This window comes from Apostichopus japonicus, chromosome 7, assembly GCF_037975245.1.
Source record: "Apostichopus japonicus isolate 1M-3 chromosome 7, ASM3797524v1, whole genome shotgun sequence".
Lineage (NCBI taxonomy): Eukaryota > Metazoa > Echinodermata > Holothuroidea > Aspidochirotida > Stichopodidae > Apostichopus > Apostichopus japonicus.
Genome location: NC_092567.1, coordinates 2,562,896 through 2,584,213, shown reverse-complemented (window position 1 = coordinate 2,584,213; position 21,318 = coordinate 2,562,896). Strand labels below are relative to the sequence as shown.

The 21,318-nt window shown below is 35.2% G+C and overlaps 2 protein-coding genes and 1 long non-coding RNA gene across 9 annotated transcripts in view; 1 reads left to right on the top strand and 2 right to left on the bottom strand.

The window, feature by feature from the left end:
• Positions 1-16,658, top strand: part of LOC139969970 (uncharacterized) — a 395,025-nt gene extending 378,367 nt beyond the window's left edge. For both annotated transcript variants that reach the window (XM_071975449.1, XM_071975448.1), the window contains exons 11-12: positions 9,908-9,972; positions 10,461-16,658. In XM_071975449.1, coding sequence (XP_071831550.1) covers positions 9,908-9,970 — 63 coding nt within the window. In that variant the 3' untranslated portion in view covers positions 9,971-9,972; positions 10,461-16,658. The remainder of the gene's footprint in view (positions 1-9,907; positions 9,973-10,460) is intronic.
• Positions 1-21,318, bottom strand: part of LOC139969995 (uncharacterized) — a 958,452-nt gene that overhangs the window by 667,538 nt on the left and 269,596 nt on the right. The window lies entirely within an intron of this gene.
• LOC139970291 (uncharacterized) lies at positions 18,315-20,487 on the bottom strand. Its single transcript, XR_011794081.1, has 3 exons — positions 20,174-20,487; positions 19,178-19,294; positions 18,315-18,955 (listed from the first exon to the last, which is right to left on the bottom strand). It is a non-coding gene; the product is annotated as an uncharacterized lncRNA (long non-coding RNA).

The following is a 21,318-nucleotide window of genomic DNA, read 5'->3' as shown; positions in this document are numbered from 1 at the left end:
ATGCTGGACATAATGGCGATTGATATAAATGAAGGAAGAAGTGATACGTTTATTGATAAAATGAAAGAAAATTGAAGACTATTTTGTAATTTGTGAAAATATTTTATTTGTGGTTTGGAATAAACTGTAGAAGAAGATCTCGCTCTGTGGAGTGAATCATTACCGATGAATCGGTGGAGCTGTCATTAAATCACTTTCCACGCACATTTACGCAACAAGACCATAATACCAGTCAGTGTGTGGGGGCAATTATCCTACTACTTCGTTCTGTTGTCTAGATACCATAGTAACCAAAGAACTGGACACGTATTTTGCGACGCTGTATACACAGAACACAATGTTGAGAAAGATCACGCACATGAATCCATTTTTTGCGTCGCGGATATAAATGCTAAGCCTTTGTCGTATATTGCGTTCTGGATTTTGTTAAAAAGCATCTCATATGTGCAGTAGACTCTCCTTTGGGTAAGCTGGATGATCCGTTTACGGCATGGTTGGATGACAAGAATAACTTAACGGATGTAACATCTACATAGCTGTTAACAGTATCGACTTAATTGCCATCAAATAGCACTTAAAAGCTTCCATCAGTTTGATGAAGTTTTATCATTTGGATAGATGCTTGAACGCATTGGAAACCTGGTTGTTTTTTAATCAGCATCGGAACTTAAATAACACCTATCACATTTTCATAACATAAATACATACTAGCTTCACCTTCTTATACATGTAGAAAATTGAGCTGAAAATGTTTCTATTCTAAAATCCTGCTGAGGCTAATTACAAGCGATCGGATTCATAGTTCCTACTATAATATTGCTATACCGTTGTTCAAATAAACATGTACACTTAGAGTTTCCGTAAGAAATATATAACTCGAACCTATTACAAAAAGAAAGCAGCATATATTTTTAATTTCATTTCCATTATCACCTGTATAGATATGCAATATTTCAAAACAGGAGAACCAAAGACTAAGAAATATTAAATTATGTACATTAATAGGAACTTAAAGATAAGAAAGTAAAAAGTTAATATATACTTGAAAACTCATGTTACTTAAAATAGTCTACAACAAGGATTCAAGTCATTTTGCTTGAATGAAACTTTACAGCAAAGCAAAGAAAAACAAAACTGAAGGGCTTTATCCCATATTTTGGGGCAAGATATTAAGATTGTATAAGTTCCTATTGGCTTTAAGTAAAATACCCTTAGGTGCAGGATACAGTGGATGTTCCATGCGAATAGTTCATGTCTTCTCAATATAATAGGAATAGTCCAATCAAGACGCTTAAAGGAATAATTAGTTAACGGAAGATCTGTAAATGATGCAGATTATAACTTTTATTATAATTTTTAATCTGATTAAGTTTTTGATACATCGTTATTAATGAAAGAATGATCCTTCGCGATGAAAATGGTATAGGTAATGCTATAAGTGAAACATCACCTTTGACGATGTCATAAGAGGGATTTTTCTGAAATACAGACTAAGCTGATTTACAGATAAAACTGTCTGGTATAACCCCCAACCAAATAGTTTTTTTGAAAATTCAGGCAATATGCTGATAATTTTTCGGGCACCTACTGAAAGAAAAATAAATTGCAAAGTGTTTTTCAATGGTTAAACTGATATTATTAACATCATCATTATTGTAACGACTTGCCCACAAATGATAACCAATATTGAAGGGTTATGAGAAGGTAAATGATTTTTTGTAATTGGCATGCGATGTAATAACCGATGCATACCTATATAATATGTACATTCAGATGTTGTAGGCGCGAACAAAATTGTTGTTATATTTTGCGGTCAAGTCGTTACAGCTCTCCCAATTCAAATCGGGCGCCTGCGCCTATGAGTATACATAGCTATATAGAGACTTCAAACTAGTCTCGGTGACTTTCTACCTTTAAGATATTGACATAAAGGATTCTGTTGAATATTTTCATTAGATCTGTTTTAAACTGTTTTAGATCAGTGAGGTATGGGACATTAGTATGTAATGCAGGTCACGGTAGGACAGGGCGTTAATCTAGGATATGATCTTCATTTTACCCGACATTCTTGAAATGGGCGCAATGTTATATGTTGTCAAGTGTCTGCTTCCTATCAGGCTCACAGTATACGTTAGAAACCCATGTGACGATATAACGAAGTTTGCATTACCATTTAACATAATCCCAAGCTTTTTATTTTGCTCAACTTTCTGTTGGTGCTAGAAAACCAATTTCCATATTTTATTATAAACTGTCCCTACTCCTCTCTTGCAACGCTCGTTCATCTGATATGGAACCATATTCATGTGTTTCTAAAGCAGCCATATCCGGTGATGTATTATATCATTAATTTAACACGAAACGAAACCTTGTATAACTCTAAATGTTTAGATAGGTATGTGCGCATTAATGAAGTGGTAATTCATTGAATGACACGTTGCACTTTAGGACATTTTCTAATAAGTAAACTTGAACCCAATTAAAGACAATTGGTCATAAAAATCTACGTATTGCGTACTTATTGTAATGGCACACTTTCTCTGGTTTGATTCGTTACTTTTAATTAATATATTAAAGATGAAAACAAACTTCCTTAGAGATTCTAATTGGAAGGGGGGGGGGGTCGTCTAGGTCCCCATTCTGAAGTAAAGACAATTATATTTAAAGTTAAATCTGCAATTGTCCAACGACGAGGAGTTATTTCTCCAGGATGTATATATATCGTTCAATACACAATATACGTTAGAAACCTTTTGACGAGGTTGGTACAAATAAATGAAAATAAATGAAGTCTCCCTTCCACGCTCGTACTCCAGTACTTTCGTCTTATTTCCCAGTTATTGTTGTCTTTCTTTCTCTGCATGTAGACCCCTTTATGCTCTCCTTATAGAAGTTATTGTCTTGTGAATCAATGAACATTCTTAATTTTAAGATAGAGCATATTCAAACAGATAAAAACATATGAAGCGAAATGAATCTATCGTGCTCCCAGTGTTTCTTAGTCAAAAATGTTTTATAGGTGAACACATCGATGGATAATTTTCATCTCTAGAATCTTTACCTCTGACGTCACTGCATGCAGCAATACATCAATCATTAAATGTTAATCGGTTTTAGTAGTTTGAGTTGTAATGGGATTTCAGGGATCCATATTGATTATATTTCATTATTGATTTAGATTAATGTATATATACGTGACTGATATGAATGTGTGGGTCCAAGCAGGCTTATATATGAAAGGGCGTATCTGGGTTTAATTTGAAACTAAGAAACAAATGGATTGTTTAGGTAGGTTTCATCAACTTCATGTACTTTAACATACTAGGAAAATTAAAGGAGAGGTGAATACTTAAAAGTTTAAGTAAAAGATTAAATTTAAGGTTTTTTAATTCATTTTCAAGAAACGTCTTTTTCTACCATCATCTTTAAAATATTTGTCATATTCCTTTCGTCTTTTGAATAACTGCTAAATAAAAGCTTAAAAAAAAGCAGTATCTTGAAGGAGCTCAGGCCTGAGTGGGAGGAGAGAATGGGGGGGGGGGGTGTGCAAAGTACCTAGTAATGTGGTTGATTTTGTAAAATTTACCACCGGGCAAATTAATTTTGTATAATTATATTTAAGTGCTGACGGTGCTGACGATAATATAATGCAACATCCGGGCCTTGTATCCTCACATGGTACCTATTGTTATTAGTACTCTTGCCATCAGAACCATTCAATATGTCTGTATATTATTGGATAAGAAACAGTCTGATGTAGCAGAGTCAAACTAGTCCTTATCCCGACCCAAGTCCGAGACGACTTGGTTCGAATATGGCACTCTCGAGTCCTAACAGCGTTCTATAGAGTATATGAGCAACCCAAACCAAGTCCGAGTAAGCTAATACATAGAGACAAAGAAATGTCGAGCTCACGCGGTTTCTGCCTAGTCTAATAGACACGTAGGGAGTATCGGTTACATAAACTCACTCTAAATAATCCTTAATTTACATACCGTTGCTTACTGGTCTAAATGTTCCCAGCCTAACGTTGAACTGAGAGAGTCAACTATTGGAAAATTGATTATGTTCGCATGTGCAAACTTCCAATTAAACATACACACACCCAGGGCAAATTGAGAAAGAAAGTAATCTATACAGGGTTTATTATATTTCAGGATTGTTTTGCAATGTTAACAGATCTAGACTAGTCTATTTAATTCTACCCTTGTGGCTCTTATTTTATGTGTTCATCATACAACTGAATTTCCCAAACTTGCATGATATCTCTACTCGATCAACATTACGATAGAAACATACCATCTAAGACGAAGGGGGATGGGGGGGTGTTGGGGGTAGCTAATATAAATCTTTGTGGGCTAACCAATATTTTTCGTTTTTTGCCATTACATCGATACAACCACGAGGTTATGGGGTTTATCTTTGAATACTGCTCTCTTTTCTCTTGTCGTGAGAAGTTCATTATGATGACGTCACTCAGTGTTTAATGACGTCACTCAGTGTGTGATGACGGATTTGAACATAAAGCTGATGTTTATATTCATGTTATTAAGTCCGTGCATCTTACATTGACGAGTCTGTCTCCTTTATTGACTTTAGGGTGTTCAATGTAGATGTGCGTTTACCTGCCAGGAATAGTTTACTGTGATATTTGTGAAGATAAATGATCCAAATATATATACTTTTTGCTTCGCTATAGTATATTTTCCTGAAATTCAATTTCAAAATCTCATGAATATAATATTTCTCTTCCTTTCAGGCCTGTGACGAAAATGGCAAATTACCAGGAGAAGAGGTAAGCGAGACATAGGCTATATTCATGTTCCTGTTAATTAGTAACGGTAATTTTAGTAACAGACACAGAGGTATTAATTAATGTGAAACAAAGAAATAAGAAAACGAGCATTAAACTTTGTTTCTCATCACGGGGAAAGATTTATAATTGTCGTGTATCGAAAAGGGAATTCAGATAGGGCAGTTACAAGTCTATACCTCGTAATGATGATAGCACCGTTCTCAATGTCAAGTTTAGATGAGGTCTAAATAATCTTACTTCCGCACACACGGTCAAAGTAATGCTAAACTAAGAAACGGATAGACTTTAAAATAAGTTTAGTCCGGTGTTATGGTGTGTTACAAGCCTCACACAATATTGGAAAATAACTTTTCAGCTGTCAATCCACTCTCGCCGGCAGATGCTTCATGATTATTTTTTTTCACTCTGCTGATGTGCATATCATAATTCGTTACCAATACCAAAAGTATAAAAGAAGATATTTACAATTTTCTTGTAGAACATCCTTTGTTCATTAATTTCTCCGTGAAAATTTTGTTCACAGTTTATTGACCGTGAAAGGAACTGATAAAAAAAAATTAACATTTTGAATGTTACTTTTATAGCGTAACAATTTTCTCTACACACAAAGGGCTAACTGTAGAAGTCTTTGCTCAAATCTACCATAAATCTCTACTCCGGTATTCTTTGATATATTAAAATCATTAGAATCATTCCCTGGGGTCGGGGAGGGGTTGGGGATGGTTTAGGATTGTATCCGTTAGGTAATAGCATCATGAATCATTGTGAAACGAGAGCATACACTGTGTCATAAAATCACTAACTCGGAGCGAACTGTTGTCATATGACATGTAAGGAAACTAGTAGAAATGAACGGTTGATGTTTTAGTGACTGAGTGATGACGTCATACAGTAATCCATTACAGAGTGGATTAAATGGAGGAGGGGTGCATCAAGTAAGTTCCAGTTCAGGTCCGTTTATATAAAAGACATGACAGCAACGGTGTAGGTAGCTAACGACACTATAGTGATTAGGATGAATCTGCGTGCATGAGAGTCGACTCTCTTTCAACATAAACCTTAAAAAAAAAAAAAAAAAACATTTATTGAGCAATATACTTCCCAAATGTGTGTCAGTTCAAAGCCTACAGTAAGATTTCGAAACGGTTAACGCTGGTTGTTATCTCAATTACTTGATTATTTGTTAGCACAACCTAGTAGAGTTAATTTGTCTATACGGTCACCGTTGTTTTTAGTCTGCATTTATTTTTGCAATATGAAAGCCAATTTCTTTATATTTTACCAAACCTTTCTAAAGTTAGTCAAAATGAGCTAGCAATGAATTACTGTCACGGATTCTTTTAAGAAAGCAGCTGACAACGGCGTGAAGACGGACAGAGAGCGTATATGAGTTTCAAATGTTCAGTGAATTACAATTTATTATACTTATTTTTTACACCGGTCTGAGTCCGCCCTCCCCCCCCCCCTTTTTTCCTCCGTTCATCTGTAAAATGGTGTTATTGGGACGGTTAATTAGACTGGTTATAAATCAGAACGATGTGTCGATGATTAAACTATAGTTTGGGAAATAAGGTAGCTAGCAAGAAAGACTATGTTTTCGCATTTAAGGCTTAAACTGTTAATATTCTTTCGCACTATAATATGCATTAATAATTAACACCTAAACTGTTCATATATGTAATTTATATCCTCCTGCAAGCAGGAACTCGAAAAAAGCCATCATTGGCTAATCAAAGCCGCAAGCTGACCGAAGTCAGTCTCTTAGATTCATATTTAACGTCCATTATTATGTATTGTCTGTAACTGGACGCATTCATTAATCTTCTATCCCGTTACATTTAAATAATGGTCAATTCAGGGAATTTCTGTATTAAAGGTACACCAGTAGTGACATGGCCTACCCAACATTTCATTTAACTTTTAGACGAAAGGATCGGATTGGTTTCAAAGTTATACAGGAACAAGGGATGAGTCAATGTCCAATTTGATTTCTCTCCTACATTTGTGAATTCTTAAAAAAAAATACATAATGAGAGCTGAGTGACCTGGATATGGTTCTGTAACGATTAAATGAATGTTTGAATAAATTGTCGAACTTTCATAACGATGAGAATGTTAAACTTTGCAATTAATTGAAAATGGTTACTCAGCTAGACGGGATCAGCTTATAAACAGGACGGAACATTTCCCTGCATCGCACCAATGTGTGATAGTACATTGGGTTGCATTGATTGAGTCATCGTGATATCAAGGGGAAATTCCCTGAATAGGTCATTTGATGGTTACCGGCAGGGAAGAGGATGGGGTGTGGCGATAAGGGAACTGATTCTTGTACAGTAATCCTGTTTTACACATAAACCTTTTTTTTTGTAGATTGTGAAAGGATATTATCCTTGTGCTATGAGTCAATATGGGTTGACATATGCTATTCATTTTGTAATTTATATACTTATTTGGAATATTTCAAGCAAACAGAAGAACGTTTTTATAGAATTCAATCTTCACAAATCCTTTCGAGCATAGATATACTTTAAAATAAGTTTAGTCCGGTGTTATGGTGTGTTACAAGCCTCACACAATATTGGAAAATAACTTTTCAGCTGTCAATCCCCTCTCGCCGGCAGATGCTTCATGATTATTTTTTTTTCACTCTGCTGATGTGCATATCATAATTCGTTACCAATACCAAAAGTATAAAAGAAGATATTTACAATTTTCTTGTAGAACATCCTTTGTTCATTAATTTCTCCGTGAAAATTTTGTTCACAGTTTATTGACCGTGAAAGGAACTGATAAAAAAAAATTAACATTTTGAATGTTACTTTTATAGCGTAACAATTTTCTCTACACACAAAGGGCTAACTGTAGAAGTCTTTGCTCAAATCTACCATAAATCTCTACTCCGGTATTCTTTGATATATTAAAATCATTAGAATCATTCCCTGGGGTCGGGGAGGGGTTGGGGATGGTTTAGGATTGTATCCGTTAGGTAATAGCATCATGAATCATTGTGAAACGAGAGCATACACTGTGTCATAAAATCACTAACTCGGAGCGAACTGTTGTCATATGACATGTAAGGAAACTAGTAGAAATGAACGGTTGATGTTTTAGTGACTGAGTGATGACGTCATACAGTAATCCATTACAGAGTGGATTAAATGGAGGAGGGGTGCATCAAGTAAGTTCCAGTTCAGGTCCGTTTATATAAAAGACATGACAGCAACGGTGTAGGTAGCTAACGACACTATAGTGATTAGGATGAATCTGCGTGCATGAGAGTCGACTCTCTTTCAACATAAACCTTAAAAAAAAAAAAAAAACATTTATTGAGCAATATACTTCCCAAATGTGTGTCAGTTCAAAGCCTACAGTAAGATTTCGAAACGGTTAACGCTGGTTGTTATCTCAATTACTTGATTATTTGTTAGCACAACCTAGTAGAGTTAATTTGTCTATACGGTCACCGTTGTTTTTAGTCTGCATTTATTTTTGCAATATGAAAGCCAATTTCTTTATATTTTACCAAACCTTTCTAAAGTTAGTCAAAATGAGCTAGCAATGAATTACTGTCACGGATTCTTTTAAGAAAGCAGCTGACAACGGCGTGAAGACGGACAGAGAGCGTATATGAGTTTCAAATGTTCAGTGAATTACAATTTATTATACTTATTTTTTACACCGGTCTGAGTCCGCCCTCCCCCCCCCCCCTTTTTTTCCTCCGTTCATCTGTAAAATGGTGTTATTGGGACGGTTAATTAGACTGGTTATAAATCAGAACGATGTGTCGATGATTAAACTATAGTTTGGGAAATAAGGTAGCTAGCAAGAAAGACTATGTTTTCGCATTTAAGGCTTAAACTGTTAATATTCTTTCGCACTATAATATGCATTAATAATTAACACCTAAACTGTTCATATATGTAATTTATATCCTCCTGCAAGCAGGAACTCGAAAAAAGCCATCATTGGCTAATCAAAGCCGCAAGCTGACCGAAGTCAGTCTCTTAGATTCATATTTAACGTCCATTATTATGTATTGTCTGTAACTGGACGCATTCATTAATCTTCTATCCCGTTACATTTAAATAATGGTCAATTCAGGGAATTTCTGTATTAAAGGTACACCAGTAGTGACATGGCCTACCCAACATTTCATTTAACTTTTAGACGAAAGGATCGGATTGGTTTCAAAGTTATACAGGAACAAGGGATGAGTCAATGTCCAATTTGATTTCTCTCCTACATTTGTGAATTCTTAAAAAAAAATACATAATGAGAGCTGAGTGACCTGGATATGGTTCTGTAACGATTAAATGAATGTTTGAATAAATTGTCGAACTTTCATAACGATGAGAATGTTAAACTTTGCAATTAATTGAAAATGGTTACTCAGCTAGACGGGATCAGCTTATAAACAGGACGGAACATTTCCCTGCATCGCACCAATGTGTGATAGTACATTGGGTTGCATTGATTGAGTCATCGTGATATCAAGGGGAAATTCCCTGAATAGGTCATTTGATGGTTACCGGCAGGGAAGAGGATGGGGTGTGGCGATAAGGGAACTGATTCTTGTACAGTAATCCTGTTTTACACATAAACCTTTTTTTTTGTAGATTGTGAAAGGATATTATCCTTGTGCTATGAGTCAATATGGGTTGACATATGCTATTCATTTTGTAATTTATATACTTATTTGGAATATTTCAAGCAAACAGAAGAACGTTTTTATAGAATTCAATCTTCACAAATCCTTTCGAGCATGGAATCAGAGCGACCACTATAGGTGACCATGGTTTCATGGATTAAGCCTTCATGTGTATATCATGTTCAGTAACAAAATATTCGCAAGACGTACTCTTTAGGAATACCTAAAATAATAACTGAAATAATAATAATGAACAGGACAACAATTGCCAAGACATTTGAAACATTCAAAGTTTTATGTTACATGACTCGATTTATCTGAAATAACACTTTTAACATGGATGCATATGATGATTTACAACATTTAACTATATACTGCATTGTCTTTGTTTCTGTGTTACCTTATACATATTCATTACTTATATTTTCCCTCTTGTTTAGGGATTCGATGAGAAGAGTTACCAGTTGAGCTTGGCGTACTTCAACCAGGCAATGTCCAACTAACTGTAAGTCAATACAGCTATATACTCTCTACCTTAGTATTTAACATCGTATTTGTTTACAGTGATTGTCTACTATCTTTAGTTGTAAAATCTTAATATATTAAAAATAATCTCCTTCAATAACCATAATTTTTATTCCTATATCTGTGATTATCTATTTTATCTGGTCACTAATATCATTTGCTTCGACTATAATTGGTTTTATTATATTTTTCCTTCACAAAGTAAATCCCTGATTAATGTATGGAAACGAGTGATAAGTTCCTTCCATTAACAAAAACATCGTTGGCTTGTTTCCCGCGTCGCGGTGTTTTGGTTAGCTGGTTGGTTTAATTACTGGTTGGCTCATGGCACTGCTTGCGCTTTTTCCGGGGGAGGAGGTTGCTTATAGGTATCACTTCCCAATTGTTCTACTAATAAGTATTTTGCTTGACCCATTTATTACGATAACAAGTTTACCTACTATATATCATTTTATTTTTATATTACAGATCAATGCAAAATGCATGTTCATCTGGCGATGACAATCATCAGCAGGATCGTGACGTCATTCACTCAATCCTCAAAACGATGGCAGTAATTTCAGTGAGAAAGAATCTAAGAAAGAGTCTAGGTTGTAAACTGTTAATATTTCCAAAATACTACAACCAGTGCCAGATAGAACTCCAGTATAATACACATGCAACTAGTCCATTATGATTGTGACCTCATCAAATGCCTATATTCTCAAGACAATGGAATGGTGACTTGATGAAGACTGTAACTTTGACATTCATTGTAAATGGATATTGTAGAGAGGTAAGGTTGTACAAATGATATTAATAATTCCATATACAATAAAGAAGTGAAATTGAAAAGAGTTCTGTTTAATTTAAATTTGTTTTAATGGATTACTTAAGGCGGAATTTCAGTCTTTAATTGTTATAATCCAAAAAGGAGTGTTATTAATGTTTCTTCAACTTTTATGGTTCATCGACGTCATCCATCAACCACTGCGTCATGAGTATTGGAGACTATATTTTCTTGGATGTCAACTATTGAGAGAGGAAAGAAATAGAGCACAATCCCTATCTTACTCTATGTGTGTACGTGGAGGGGCGAGTAGGGTGTGAAGGGGAGGGTGTTGGAGGGGTAAGGTTAGACCCACCACATTGGTGATCAAGTAGATGTTATAGTAGTTATTTGCACCACCACCAAAACGCGTATTTGTAGAACGGAAATTAAACGGTAATGTGCATGTATTATTTTCTAATTTTGTTTTTTTTTCCTAATATGTAACAAAGCTATCGTTACTTTTGTAAATTAAGAGAAAGGTTTGTTTACCTACTCGTGTGTCCCCTTTGCTACTCAGAAAATTAATTACAGGTCTAATTATGTTAATATTTCTAAACTTATTTTTTTAAGCAGACATGTTTGGAATGCTTTGTTAAAAATATGTACATACTGTATCCACATACACTCGGTAACTAGGAGTGCATGATAAAACTTTTTCTTCGTTCTTCCTTCTACTAAATGTTGATGTAAACTGTGACGTATCGGTTACGTATTGTCTTAAATCTAACACAGAGTAGAGCCACATTAATTGTGTCAATGTTAAGACTAAATAACATTCATTGGTTATCTACTATACCATGGTGTCATTAAAATCGATCTACAAGAACTAAGAGGTGATATTAATTAATATCTGTGACATGTTTGTTCTAAGTCAGCGTTTCTTCATTTCTTTATGTTCCTATGAATTATCGTTCTTAACATGGAGACAATAAGATGACGTCATATCATATGATTTAAAATAACAAATGTATATTCTGTATATAACGTCATCTATCATTATTTTCGTTTTCTTATTCTATTATTATGTTCATTTATTATTATATTATTATGTTAAGCTTCGCTTTATGATTGTTTTGATTGATTTATGATCTGTTTGTTTCAAATCAGCATTTTAATAATTTACTTTATTATCAATTTTACGGCATATCCTATTTTTTGTATAACTGATCCCATTAGCGCACGAAGAATATAACATGAAGGCTCAAAATAGTTCACCGACAAACAAACATACAAACGTCTCTATTTAGTATTAACGCTATCTCTTAGAAATTTGCAGTCAAGTTAAGGGCGCTTTGATCATGCGCAATTAGTTCAATCTCTCTAGGTATGATGATGTGACGTCAATATAAGATGTATAACATAACTACAGACATTAATGAGATAGACAGGTTCTCATTATGGTGAGCTCTTTTCGTTATGTTTTGAATCAAAACTGACAATGTATAACGTCGATAATTTTAAAAATGAAAGTCAAGAGGAAAATTTACATTTGACTTATTAAAGAGAATCATACACTAAACATCATGGTGAAATTTGTATCCAATTCATACATTGCGTTTGGAGATATCGTTAGCTGAGATTGTAACAGTTTGTACCGAAAGTGAACTTGAAGCAAACAGGTGTGATGTCATAGCAGGTGTGATGTCAAGTGTGATGTCACTGACAGCAAAATGTTTTTTTCTTTTTTTCATGTTTTACACTTACTTGGTTTGACTTTGGTTAGGAAAAGATCCCGACTTTGTTTTAGGGTATGTGATAATAGCTATACCCATAATTCAAGTTTGCAAAAGAAAAATAGACAGCCCCCCCTCCCCATTTTTGATTCCTTGTCGAAGGCAAAAGAAACCTATATGCGATGATGATGTTGTGTGTCTGTGTGTGCTTCTCTGACACTTGCCTGGATCCGCGATAACTAAACAACGGAGTGATGGATATTTGTTATACTTGCTTAATGTAGATGTATTTTAGTAAGAAGGTGTGCCCTATTTGTAAGCGCTGACTTTATGAATATTAATGAGGTGACCCGAACTTGTGGGCCCCAATACTTTTGGGACCATTTGAGCGCAAAGTTTTATTGGGCCTAATTTTTGGGGAGGGCCAACATTGTATATTGCAATAACTCCACAACCTTCAAGTATATTAGGTTGTATCCAAACTTGGAATACAGTTGTTGGTTAATAGCTGGTACATGTGGGCATAAATATTATAATACCGTATTGGGTGATGACGTAAAACACTTTGATATTCCATTAATAAAGTAACCATAGTGACCGTTGGACTCTTGTTAATATGTTATTGTCTTTGTTTACTTTCCGTTGTTATTATAGTCCTAAAATACAGCCTTGTGTGTTAAGACAATACGATCACGTGAGTTTACACAATATATCAAGATTGAATAAGTTAATAACACTGATAATGTTCTGTACATAAAGTAAACATTAAAGACAATAGAACTCTCTCTGTGTTTCATTTTTCGTGTTTATTATTGCTTTCAAGTTTTTATTTTACTGCATCTTTTAAAGTCTCTATTTGTTTGTGAGACTACAGGAGAATCAAACCCAACGATCACTTTAATATTATGTGATAGGTAAGCTATCGATCGTGTTAATATTACATGATGGGTAAGCTATCGATCATTTTAATATTATGTGATAGGTAAGCTATCGATCGTGTTAATATTACATGATAGGTAAGCTATCGATCGTGTTAATATTACATGATGGGTAAGCTATCGATCATTTTAATATTATGTGATAGGTAAGCTATCGATCGTGTTAATATTACATGATAGGTAAGCTATCGATCATTTTAATATTATGTGATTGGTAAGCTATTGACGAGCAAGACACTTTAGGTCACTTTACGCATTTGAGAAAAAACACATTTGAACCGTTTCGATACAAGATTCGTAGATTTGGATAAGTTTTGTAATATTACAATTTGCCTTCATTAATTGCTTCATATAAAGTCTTGTTTTATAAGGTATATAAGCAGAACGTTAAACAGTTATTGTTTTAGCATTACATAATTATGTCGTAGTAAAGCTGATAATATTATGTGTATATCAAGTAATCCTTAAATACTTAGATCGGCTCTGTATTGTATATACTCTTCATTTAATTCTTTCATTGTTATTTTAATGCGCTTTATAAATGAGTCTACTGATTTCGTTTTTTTTTTCAAATCTCTTTTATTTCTTTATATTCCGATATTCTCCTTCGATTTAGAACAACGCTAAGACTATATCTAATAATTGCTCTAATTATTGTTATATTTAGTCATTAATTGTTAAATTGCATTCTACTTCATCTATTTGTTAATTTTACTTTCTTTCAAGATTTAGTTGCTTTATTTCGTTCCTCCTATATCTATTTTATGAATTAATCTTAGATATAACTCACGCGTAATACAGTGAATATTAGAAGAATATTGTTAAATGTTAAAATAATAACAAAGACTCGCTGTCTACCGTTATACCATTGATTGTGTTATTCAAAATCATACTAAAACATTGTCTTAGACATAAATGAATAAAAATGACATATTTTGTTTTTTAATCCAGTTCTTTGTTCCATTATTATGATATCTAATGATGTTTCTTTGAAGACAGGAACACGTGACTTTGAGGTATTAACGTATGCTTTTAACATGATTGCAACGAAGATATGTTCTGTATATTTAACATGAACCTTAAATGCAATGATCGGCTCTCCATACATATCTTTCATTCTTCTTGTATCGTTATTTTGCTAATTCTTTATTAATGATGCTGATTGATGATTAATTAATATTCATGATCTCTTCATTGTAATTCAGTTTTTGTCTCATTTGTTTTAACTAAATTGGATATTATGAAGCCATGGCGTTTACCAATATCAGGCGCGTATCCAGGATTTTCTAACCCGGGGGGCGCGAATTACTATCTAAGCGGAGCGCCACCATCGGTTGGCGCGCAGCGTACAAGAAAATTTCTGGTTTTGATACCCCCCAGATCACTGGAAATGGCACTTCTCGGGCTTGAAATGACCAACCAGATGTACACTTTTTGCCTGAGAACCAAGTATTTCCCAAAAGTTTTCTTTCCATCCATAACCTTTTTGAAGATTTTCACCAGTCACACATCATGTTCGACCTGATCGCATCTCCTGTGGATCATTGCTTTTGTAGGTGATTCTATGTCGCGGTCCACAATACCCGACAGCCCCACTTTTCAAGGTTTTCAGCCCATTATTTGTTCAGAATTTGAAAATTCACATTTCTTGTGAATAAACTCACTTCAAAACATACCCATAATGTTGCAAAAAAATGTCATCTATGGACAACCAATATAGAAAAACCTCCTTGAACCCCTAACAGACCGGTCAAAATTACACTCAAAGAGGGAAGTATGATGAAGAATGTTGGTGAGGAAATTTTCGAAAATTCAGACACACTAATTTATTGGTGTAGAAATATTAAAACCTGTTATAACGGCTATTATAAAACTTGGTTGAGGGAAATGAAAAAATAGCAGATATTTCCTTCAACCGAACAATACACACATAGGCGTAGAGGCAGGGGCTCCTACTGAAAGAAAAATAAATTGCAATGATGTATAGCTAAAGGAAATGAATAGTTTAAAAATATCTCCTTGATAATTAAAATAAAGTTGTAAGCTTGGCCGACTAATTCGACATTACTAATGTAAAAGAGAATTTGACATAATTGGACCTCCATGCTTTTTCTCCATCTACATAAGACATTTCGTTGTTTACATTAGCATCCCGCGGTATACTGCGCAATTTCCACGAACCGTACGGTACACAATGACATGCGAGGTAATAACCGATGCTTACTTATATGATATTGATATTAACGTGTTAAACGCGCGCGCGAAAATTTTGGCCGAAAATGCCTCCCAGATCGCTGGATATGACACTTCCACTGCCTTGTAAGTTGCATCTAAGCATTTTCTATTTTGAATTTACTAGCGATATCATAAAAAAAAATATGCTCGGGGGGCGGTCGCCCCCTTCCCGAAATGCGTCATGTTCTCCGACGACTCCGACCAGCCACAGTTGGTTTCATAGCACAATGGTTTAAGGCGTCCATACACACACACGCGCGTTATGGTAGACCATATATAGTATATATATAGATACATTAGTGAGAGAGGTAAAATGGAAACGTCAAAAATGGAGTTGTCGGTGAAAGGGGTAGGTTGATGCGCCCGCCCCTTCCGACATCCTCGATCCGTCACTGGCTACCCTGTGTATATAATATGGATCAGCGCTGTAATGATGTCACTCTTCGTCTTTCTCTTCCCGGTGTCTTGGCATATTTATTCTACTCCCTCCTCTATTTTCTCTCCTTCTTCTTTTTCTTTTCCCTTCCTTCCTCCTCCTCTTTTCCCCCTCTTTTTTCCTTTTTTTCTTCTCTTTTTTTCCTCTCCTCTTTTTCTTACCCGGGGGGCGCGCGCCCCCAACGCCCCCCCTGGATACGCACCTGAATATAACCCAAGCGCTCTCACGCAAACTGAATATATTTACATTACTACAGACACAGATTTAAATATAAATATGGAAGAAATCACTGCGTTGCGGTATCTGTTTATGACATTACATATTTCCAAGGTAATAATTATCCCTTTATTTGTAATTGTTCTTGGTATCTTCCGTATTTCTGTATGCTTGTACACATATACAATTTTTACAACCAAACAGACTTGTTCCCTTGGAGGCGATCATGGCTCTCATTGTGATACAATTACCGATTCATCCCGTTTATCTGTTACTATATCATAAGTCCATATCGTAGAATCTAATGATGAAATTATTGATATTGTAATGTCAATGGAAGCAATAAAAGAAAACTAATCGGAGAAATATTGTCAACAGTGTTATCTCTGTGTAACATATAGTCTATGTACTAACTTGTAATATCAACCTTTTACTCTGTTCTGTCCTGCGTCAAAGTCACACAGAATGTTACGGCTACACAGTAAATCTCAAAACAGGTGAGGCTAGTATAGTTGCGGTTCGATTAAGAAATTCTCCTAACAAAAGTGTTGTTGTCGCTATGTGTGCCTTAAATTTAAACTTTCTCTTCAAGTTCATCCCAACATTTTCTAGAAACAAGTGCTTTTTGAAAGATTTTAAACTTCCAACTTATTTCATATGATTTCAAATATTCAAGAGTACGAAATCCAATAACCGTAAAGTATATTGCTCAATGTGGCATCTGGTGACCAGTATCTTATTTTATAGCGTATTTTGGGCAATATCTTAATCATCTCCAGGCAGGATTTTTAAATTTCCCTTGTTTTTGTTCTTAAAGAAAAAAAAATCCCTCCTCGTCCACATACGAAGATCTCTCCATGTCAACATCTATTGTGTTGATCATTGACGTCTGTGCACGCACGAGGCCGGGAGGGGGGAGAGGGGGGAGCGGGTGTTCCTTGTGGGTTCCCTTCATTATATTAACCTTAAATCGATATGAACTTTCTCATTGAATTTCATTATGTAATAATTATGTTAATAAACTGGTATATCAATTATACCGATACCCCTGGCCACTATATACTTACTGAAATCATTTCTCCAGTACAATGTCCTCTCTATTCCCCGTTCGTCCTCAGCTGCACTGGATACCACGTATGTCTGTTTCTATTTATTGACAACGTCATAATGCTCATCAATATATGCTAACATTTTTTGGAGGCCTTTGTTAGGTAACACTTTGTCACGCCCTTCTGCAGGGTTTTTCTTAAACTGTACCCTAAAACGCAAACGAAAGTGTAAATTTGCTGAGAATGTTTATTAATACATCGTTGCCGATATCCTATTCTATTTTATTTTATGACTGTATGTCGTGAATTTGAAGGTTTGCTTCATAGACTTGTTTCAACATAGATTTCCATCCTTTCTTGCTTTCACTCTCTTTAACTCAGTTTCTAAAGGTCGTAAACATTGACCTATATCAGTGGCGGCGGAACCGGGGGGGGGGGGGGTTGGGGGGGGGGGCTCAACCCCCAATGAAAAAGTTGAGGGGGCAAATGCATGATAAGCCCCCCAAATATTTACCATGGCTCCGAAACGTGCATCTGCCCATTTTTCAATGCATACTTGTTACCCATTTGTTGACATTAAGAAATGCTTTCTGTTTTTTCTTATGACATTTATTTAATTATTGCATTTAATTGCAAGTAGTAATTTACTACACTCAAAAACTTCTTTGCGAGTACACTACGAGTAAAAGCTACTCTCTTAAAACACCATCGAATATACAAATTACAATGTTTTTACAGATTTTTACGTGCAATCTGAGAAATTGCAGGCTTGAGACCCATATTTTAGGGCTAGGTATTCTCAGCATAAAACAATCGGGAAGTGCCGTTTCCGGCCATCTGGGATTTTCTTGTTCGCTCCGCGCCAACCGATGGTGGCGCTCCGCTTAGATAGTCTCCACACATTAGCCACCCAATAATTTTCCCGTCCCGCCGCGCCTGACCTATATTGATGTCTGGCAATAACAAGACCATCAATGACGCAGTATCTCAATACTGGAAGTTCTAATTTCAATTCCTAGTTTCATATCTTTGCTCTGTCTCTACAATTATCAATATCAATTCATGGTACTACAAATACAGAACTTGCATTTATGCTGCTTTGCAACGAAAAGTCTCTGCAGGTTACATTTCATCCTGCGAGTGTTGCCTTTAGCGCCCATTGCCTGTTTGTCCAGAGAACGGCGTTGCAAGGTTTATTAATGTCATAGAATATTTAAGAACTTTTTTTATGTGATATCCTTCATCTTGGGTCAGTCTCTGTTGGACTTTTTGGTCATATAGTTTATGATGTATCAGGTTCCTAGAGATCAATCAGCTCATCTTCGTGATGAATTGAAAAGTATATTTGGATACGTGAAATGTACATCTTATGTAGTAACTTCTTGTTAAGTTTTCTTCACACTGGTGAATATGAATGTACGATTTAGTGCAAAATAATATAACAGGAATGTGTTTTTTCAAGGTTAATCAAAGTTTATTGAATCAAGGCAATGAATGAAATGGAGTGAAAAGTACTGAATTAAATTAAGAACTAAGAAGTCCAAAAAGTTACAATATCCCAAGTGCCCACATAGGAGAATCCAACCTGCAGATGCAGAAAGAGTCCTGAAAATGAGAGAAAACAAAAATAAAAACAGAACGTTGGATAATAGGAGACAATATATAAAGTCACATGACGAATGACTTAACATTGCTATTAAATGCAACAAGCCAAACTAGTGTTTGCACATGTTATCCGGGTACCTGCCCGACGCAATACTACCCGGTTGCTAATTTATTACCCGAATCCTACGCAAAGTGTGATTTAAAAAAAAAATGCAAACCTACGGTTAGGCAGATTTCCCGTTGACTTAGTGTGGTGTAATAGGCTAATATATGTGGTCGAAGAGAACAGCAATAACGAAGGTAACACGTTGTAGTGGAACTTGTAAATGCATTTTCTCTCTGAAAATGACAGACACATACAGCATTACAGGGAAGAACTTCGAAACAAAGTGAAATAGGCACATGCACAACCAACCCCACCCCAAAAAAAAAAAAAAAAAAAAAATAACTGCTATATGAATTCATAAACAAAAGAATACTGCCAAAATGCGTTGCAAACAGTGTTCGAAAATTCAGTGCACACTTATCCATTTTGAGGTCAAATTCTTCTCAATTGTACGAACAATAAATATTTTGAGATCATTACATTTGTGAGGAACTACACATATGAAAAATGCATGCAGTTGAGTGATTTGGATTTTATGTTGACAGACATCGTCAATCCAATCCTTAAGTGCGTCAATTATGAGCCCACCATGAAACTATTATATGTACTGGGCATGAAGGTATTGCCAGTGCTGAAAACCACCAGTGACAGTTCTAGTCAGTAGTAAACTAATAATACCAGCATAGGCTTAGTATTTTGTAGTTGTACTATCACTACCCTACTACTAAGTCCTCCAAAATTAAAGGCAACGACATTGTATTCGTAAACAATGTCTTGATGGCAAACATCATATTCATAATTCATGAACACACGGTCCCGTAATATGAATACACTGCACTATAGAATACTTAAAACTACAACCATAGGCTACACACTATGGTAACGTGCATATAAATGTACATATGCAATTAACCACGATAGGATACGTTGATGCCCGTTCACAAGTGCAACCTTAAAAATGTCATTTTAATTCAACCCAGAATGCTGGAAAACTACGAATTTAGCCTCAAATCATTGTTTAACTTGTTTTAAACAATCGACCGGACGATGGAGGTGGTACTTTCTTGAAAACGGAAATTGTGCAATTCGAAAGATGAAAGGATTTTACTTACGTTTCGTTTTTATTTTCTCATGCCGAGGCAAAAAAAATCCGAATTTCATCCACATTGTGATTCCGACATCGTCGCAAACAGATATTTAATGAATATTCAACTTCTTTAGTTCAATGTTTTACTTTAAACAATTCGATTGCTGCTTTATGAATATGTATTAAAACGGATTTTCAGACGATATCCAAGCCGCAGTGTACTAAAAAATAGTGATGGGCTTAGCTCCCACAATGCATTTCACCGCTTTTGCGAAGTGTTTAACGATTGCGCAATAACACAAGTTTCGGAGCGTGTGCAAAAATGGCTCGCCAAAACGGTTTTTGGAGCCGAATTGGACATAAATCGGTGAAAGAGTCATAGAATGAGATAAAATTCTCGAATAAAAAATAGTTTTTTTTTTTGGCCTATATGATATATGCTTTCTCTGGAAATTCCAGAGAAAAAAGAACTTTGTATGAAAACGCTGAAAATTTTTTTACTGTTACAATATCTCCATACGTGTAATGTATTGAGATAAAAATGACTTCTTTCATCCTTCATTGTGTGATTTTGTGGTCTTGCAGTAAAAGAGATATATTGTCTCGTTAACACCGCTGTTTGTGGTATACCGCAAGCTGACATTGTGGTAATTCATCCTAATAAGCGGTATTATCAGATTGATACAAAGTTCACTGATGAGGTAATGATTGTTCCTTGTTTAAGGTGTTTAATTAGTCAACGTACTGATAGTAGTCATTATATTAGTAAACAATACAACAGAACACACATCAAAGTTGAAAATACGAAAGGGAAGGCGGTGGCTGAAAATCTGGACACATAAGCATATGTGACGCCACGATCAATTGTTGGTGCGTTTAAGATATGCATCATCACATATATTATGACAAGACTGCACTGGGGCCGTGGATGGGGGGGGGGGGAGTTTGGCGTGGATAAGTTACACTACTTAGGTTCTACTGAGGTCACATGTGATTCAATATTTTACCATGAACATTGCCTTACCAAATTCAAATATGAGAGTTACCAATAAAGAAAATGAAGCTTGCAACTTGTCGTCACCTAGATAGTTTTTTTTTAATCTAGATTTAATCCTTCGAAGAACTAAAGATGAACTGGAAACATCCAAACTTTAAGTTACTGTTTTTTTT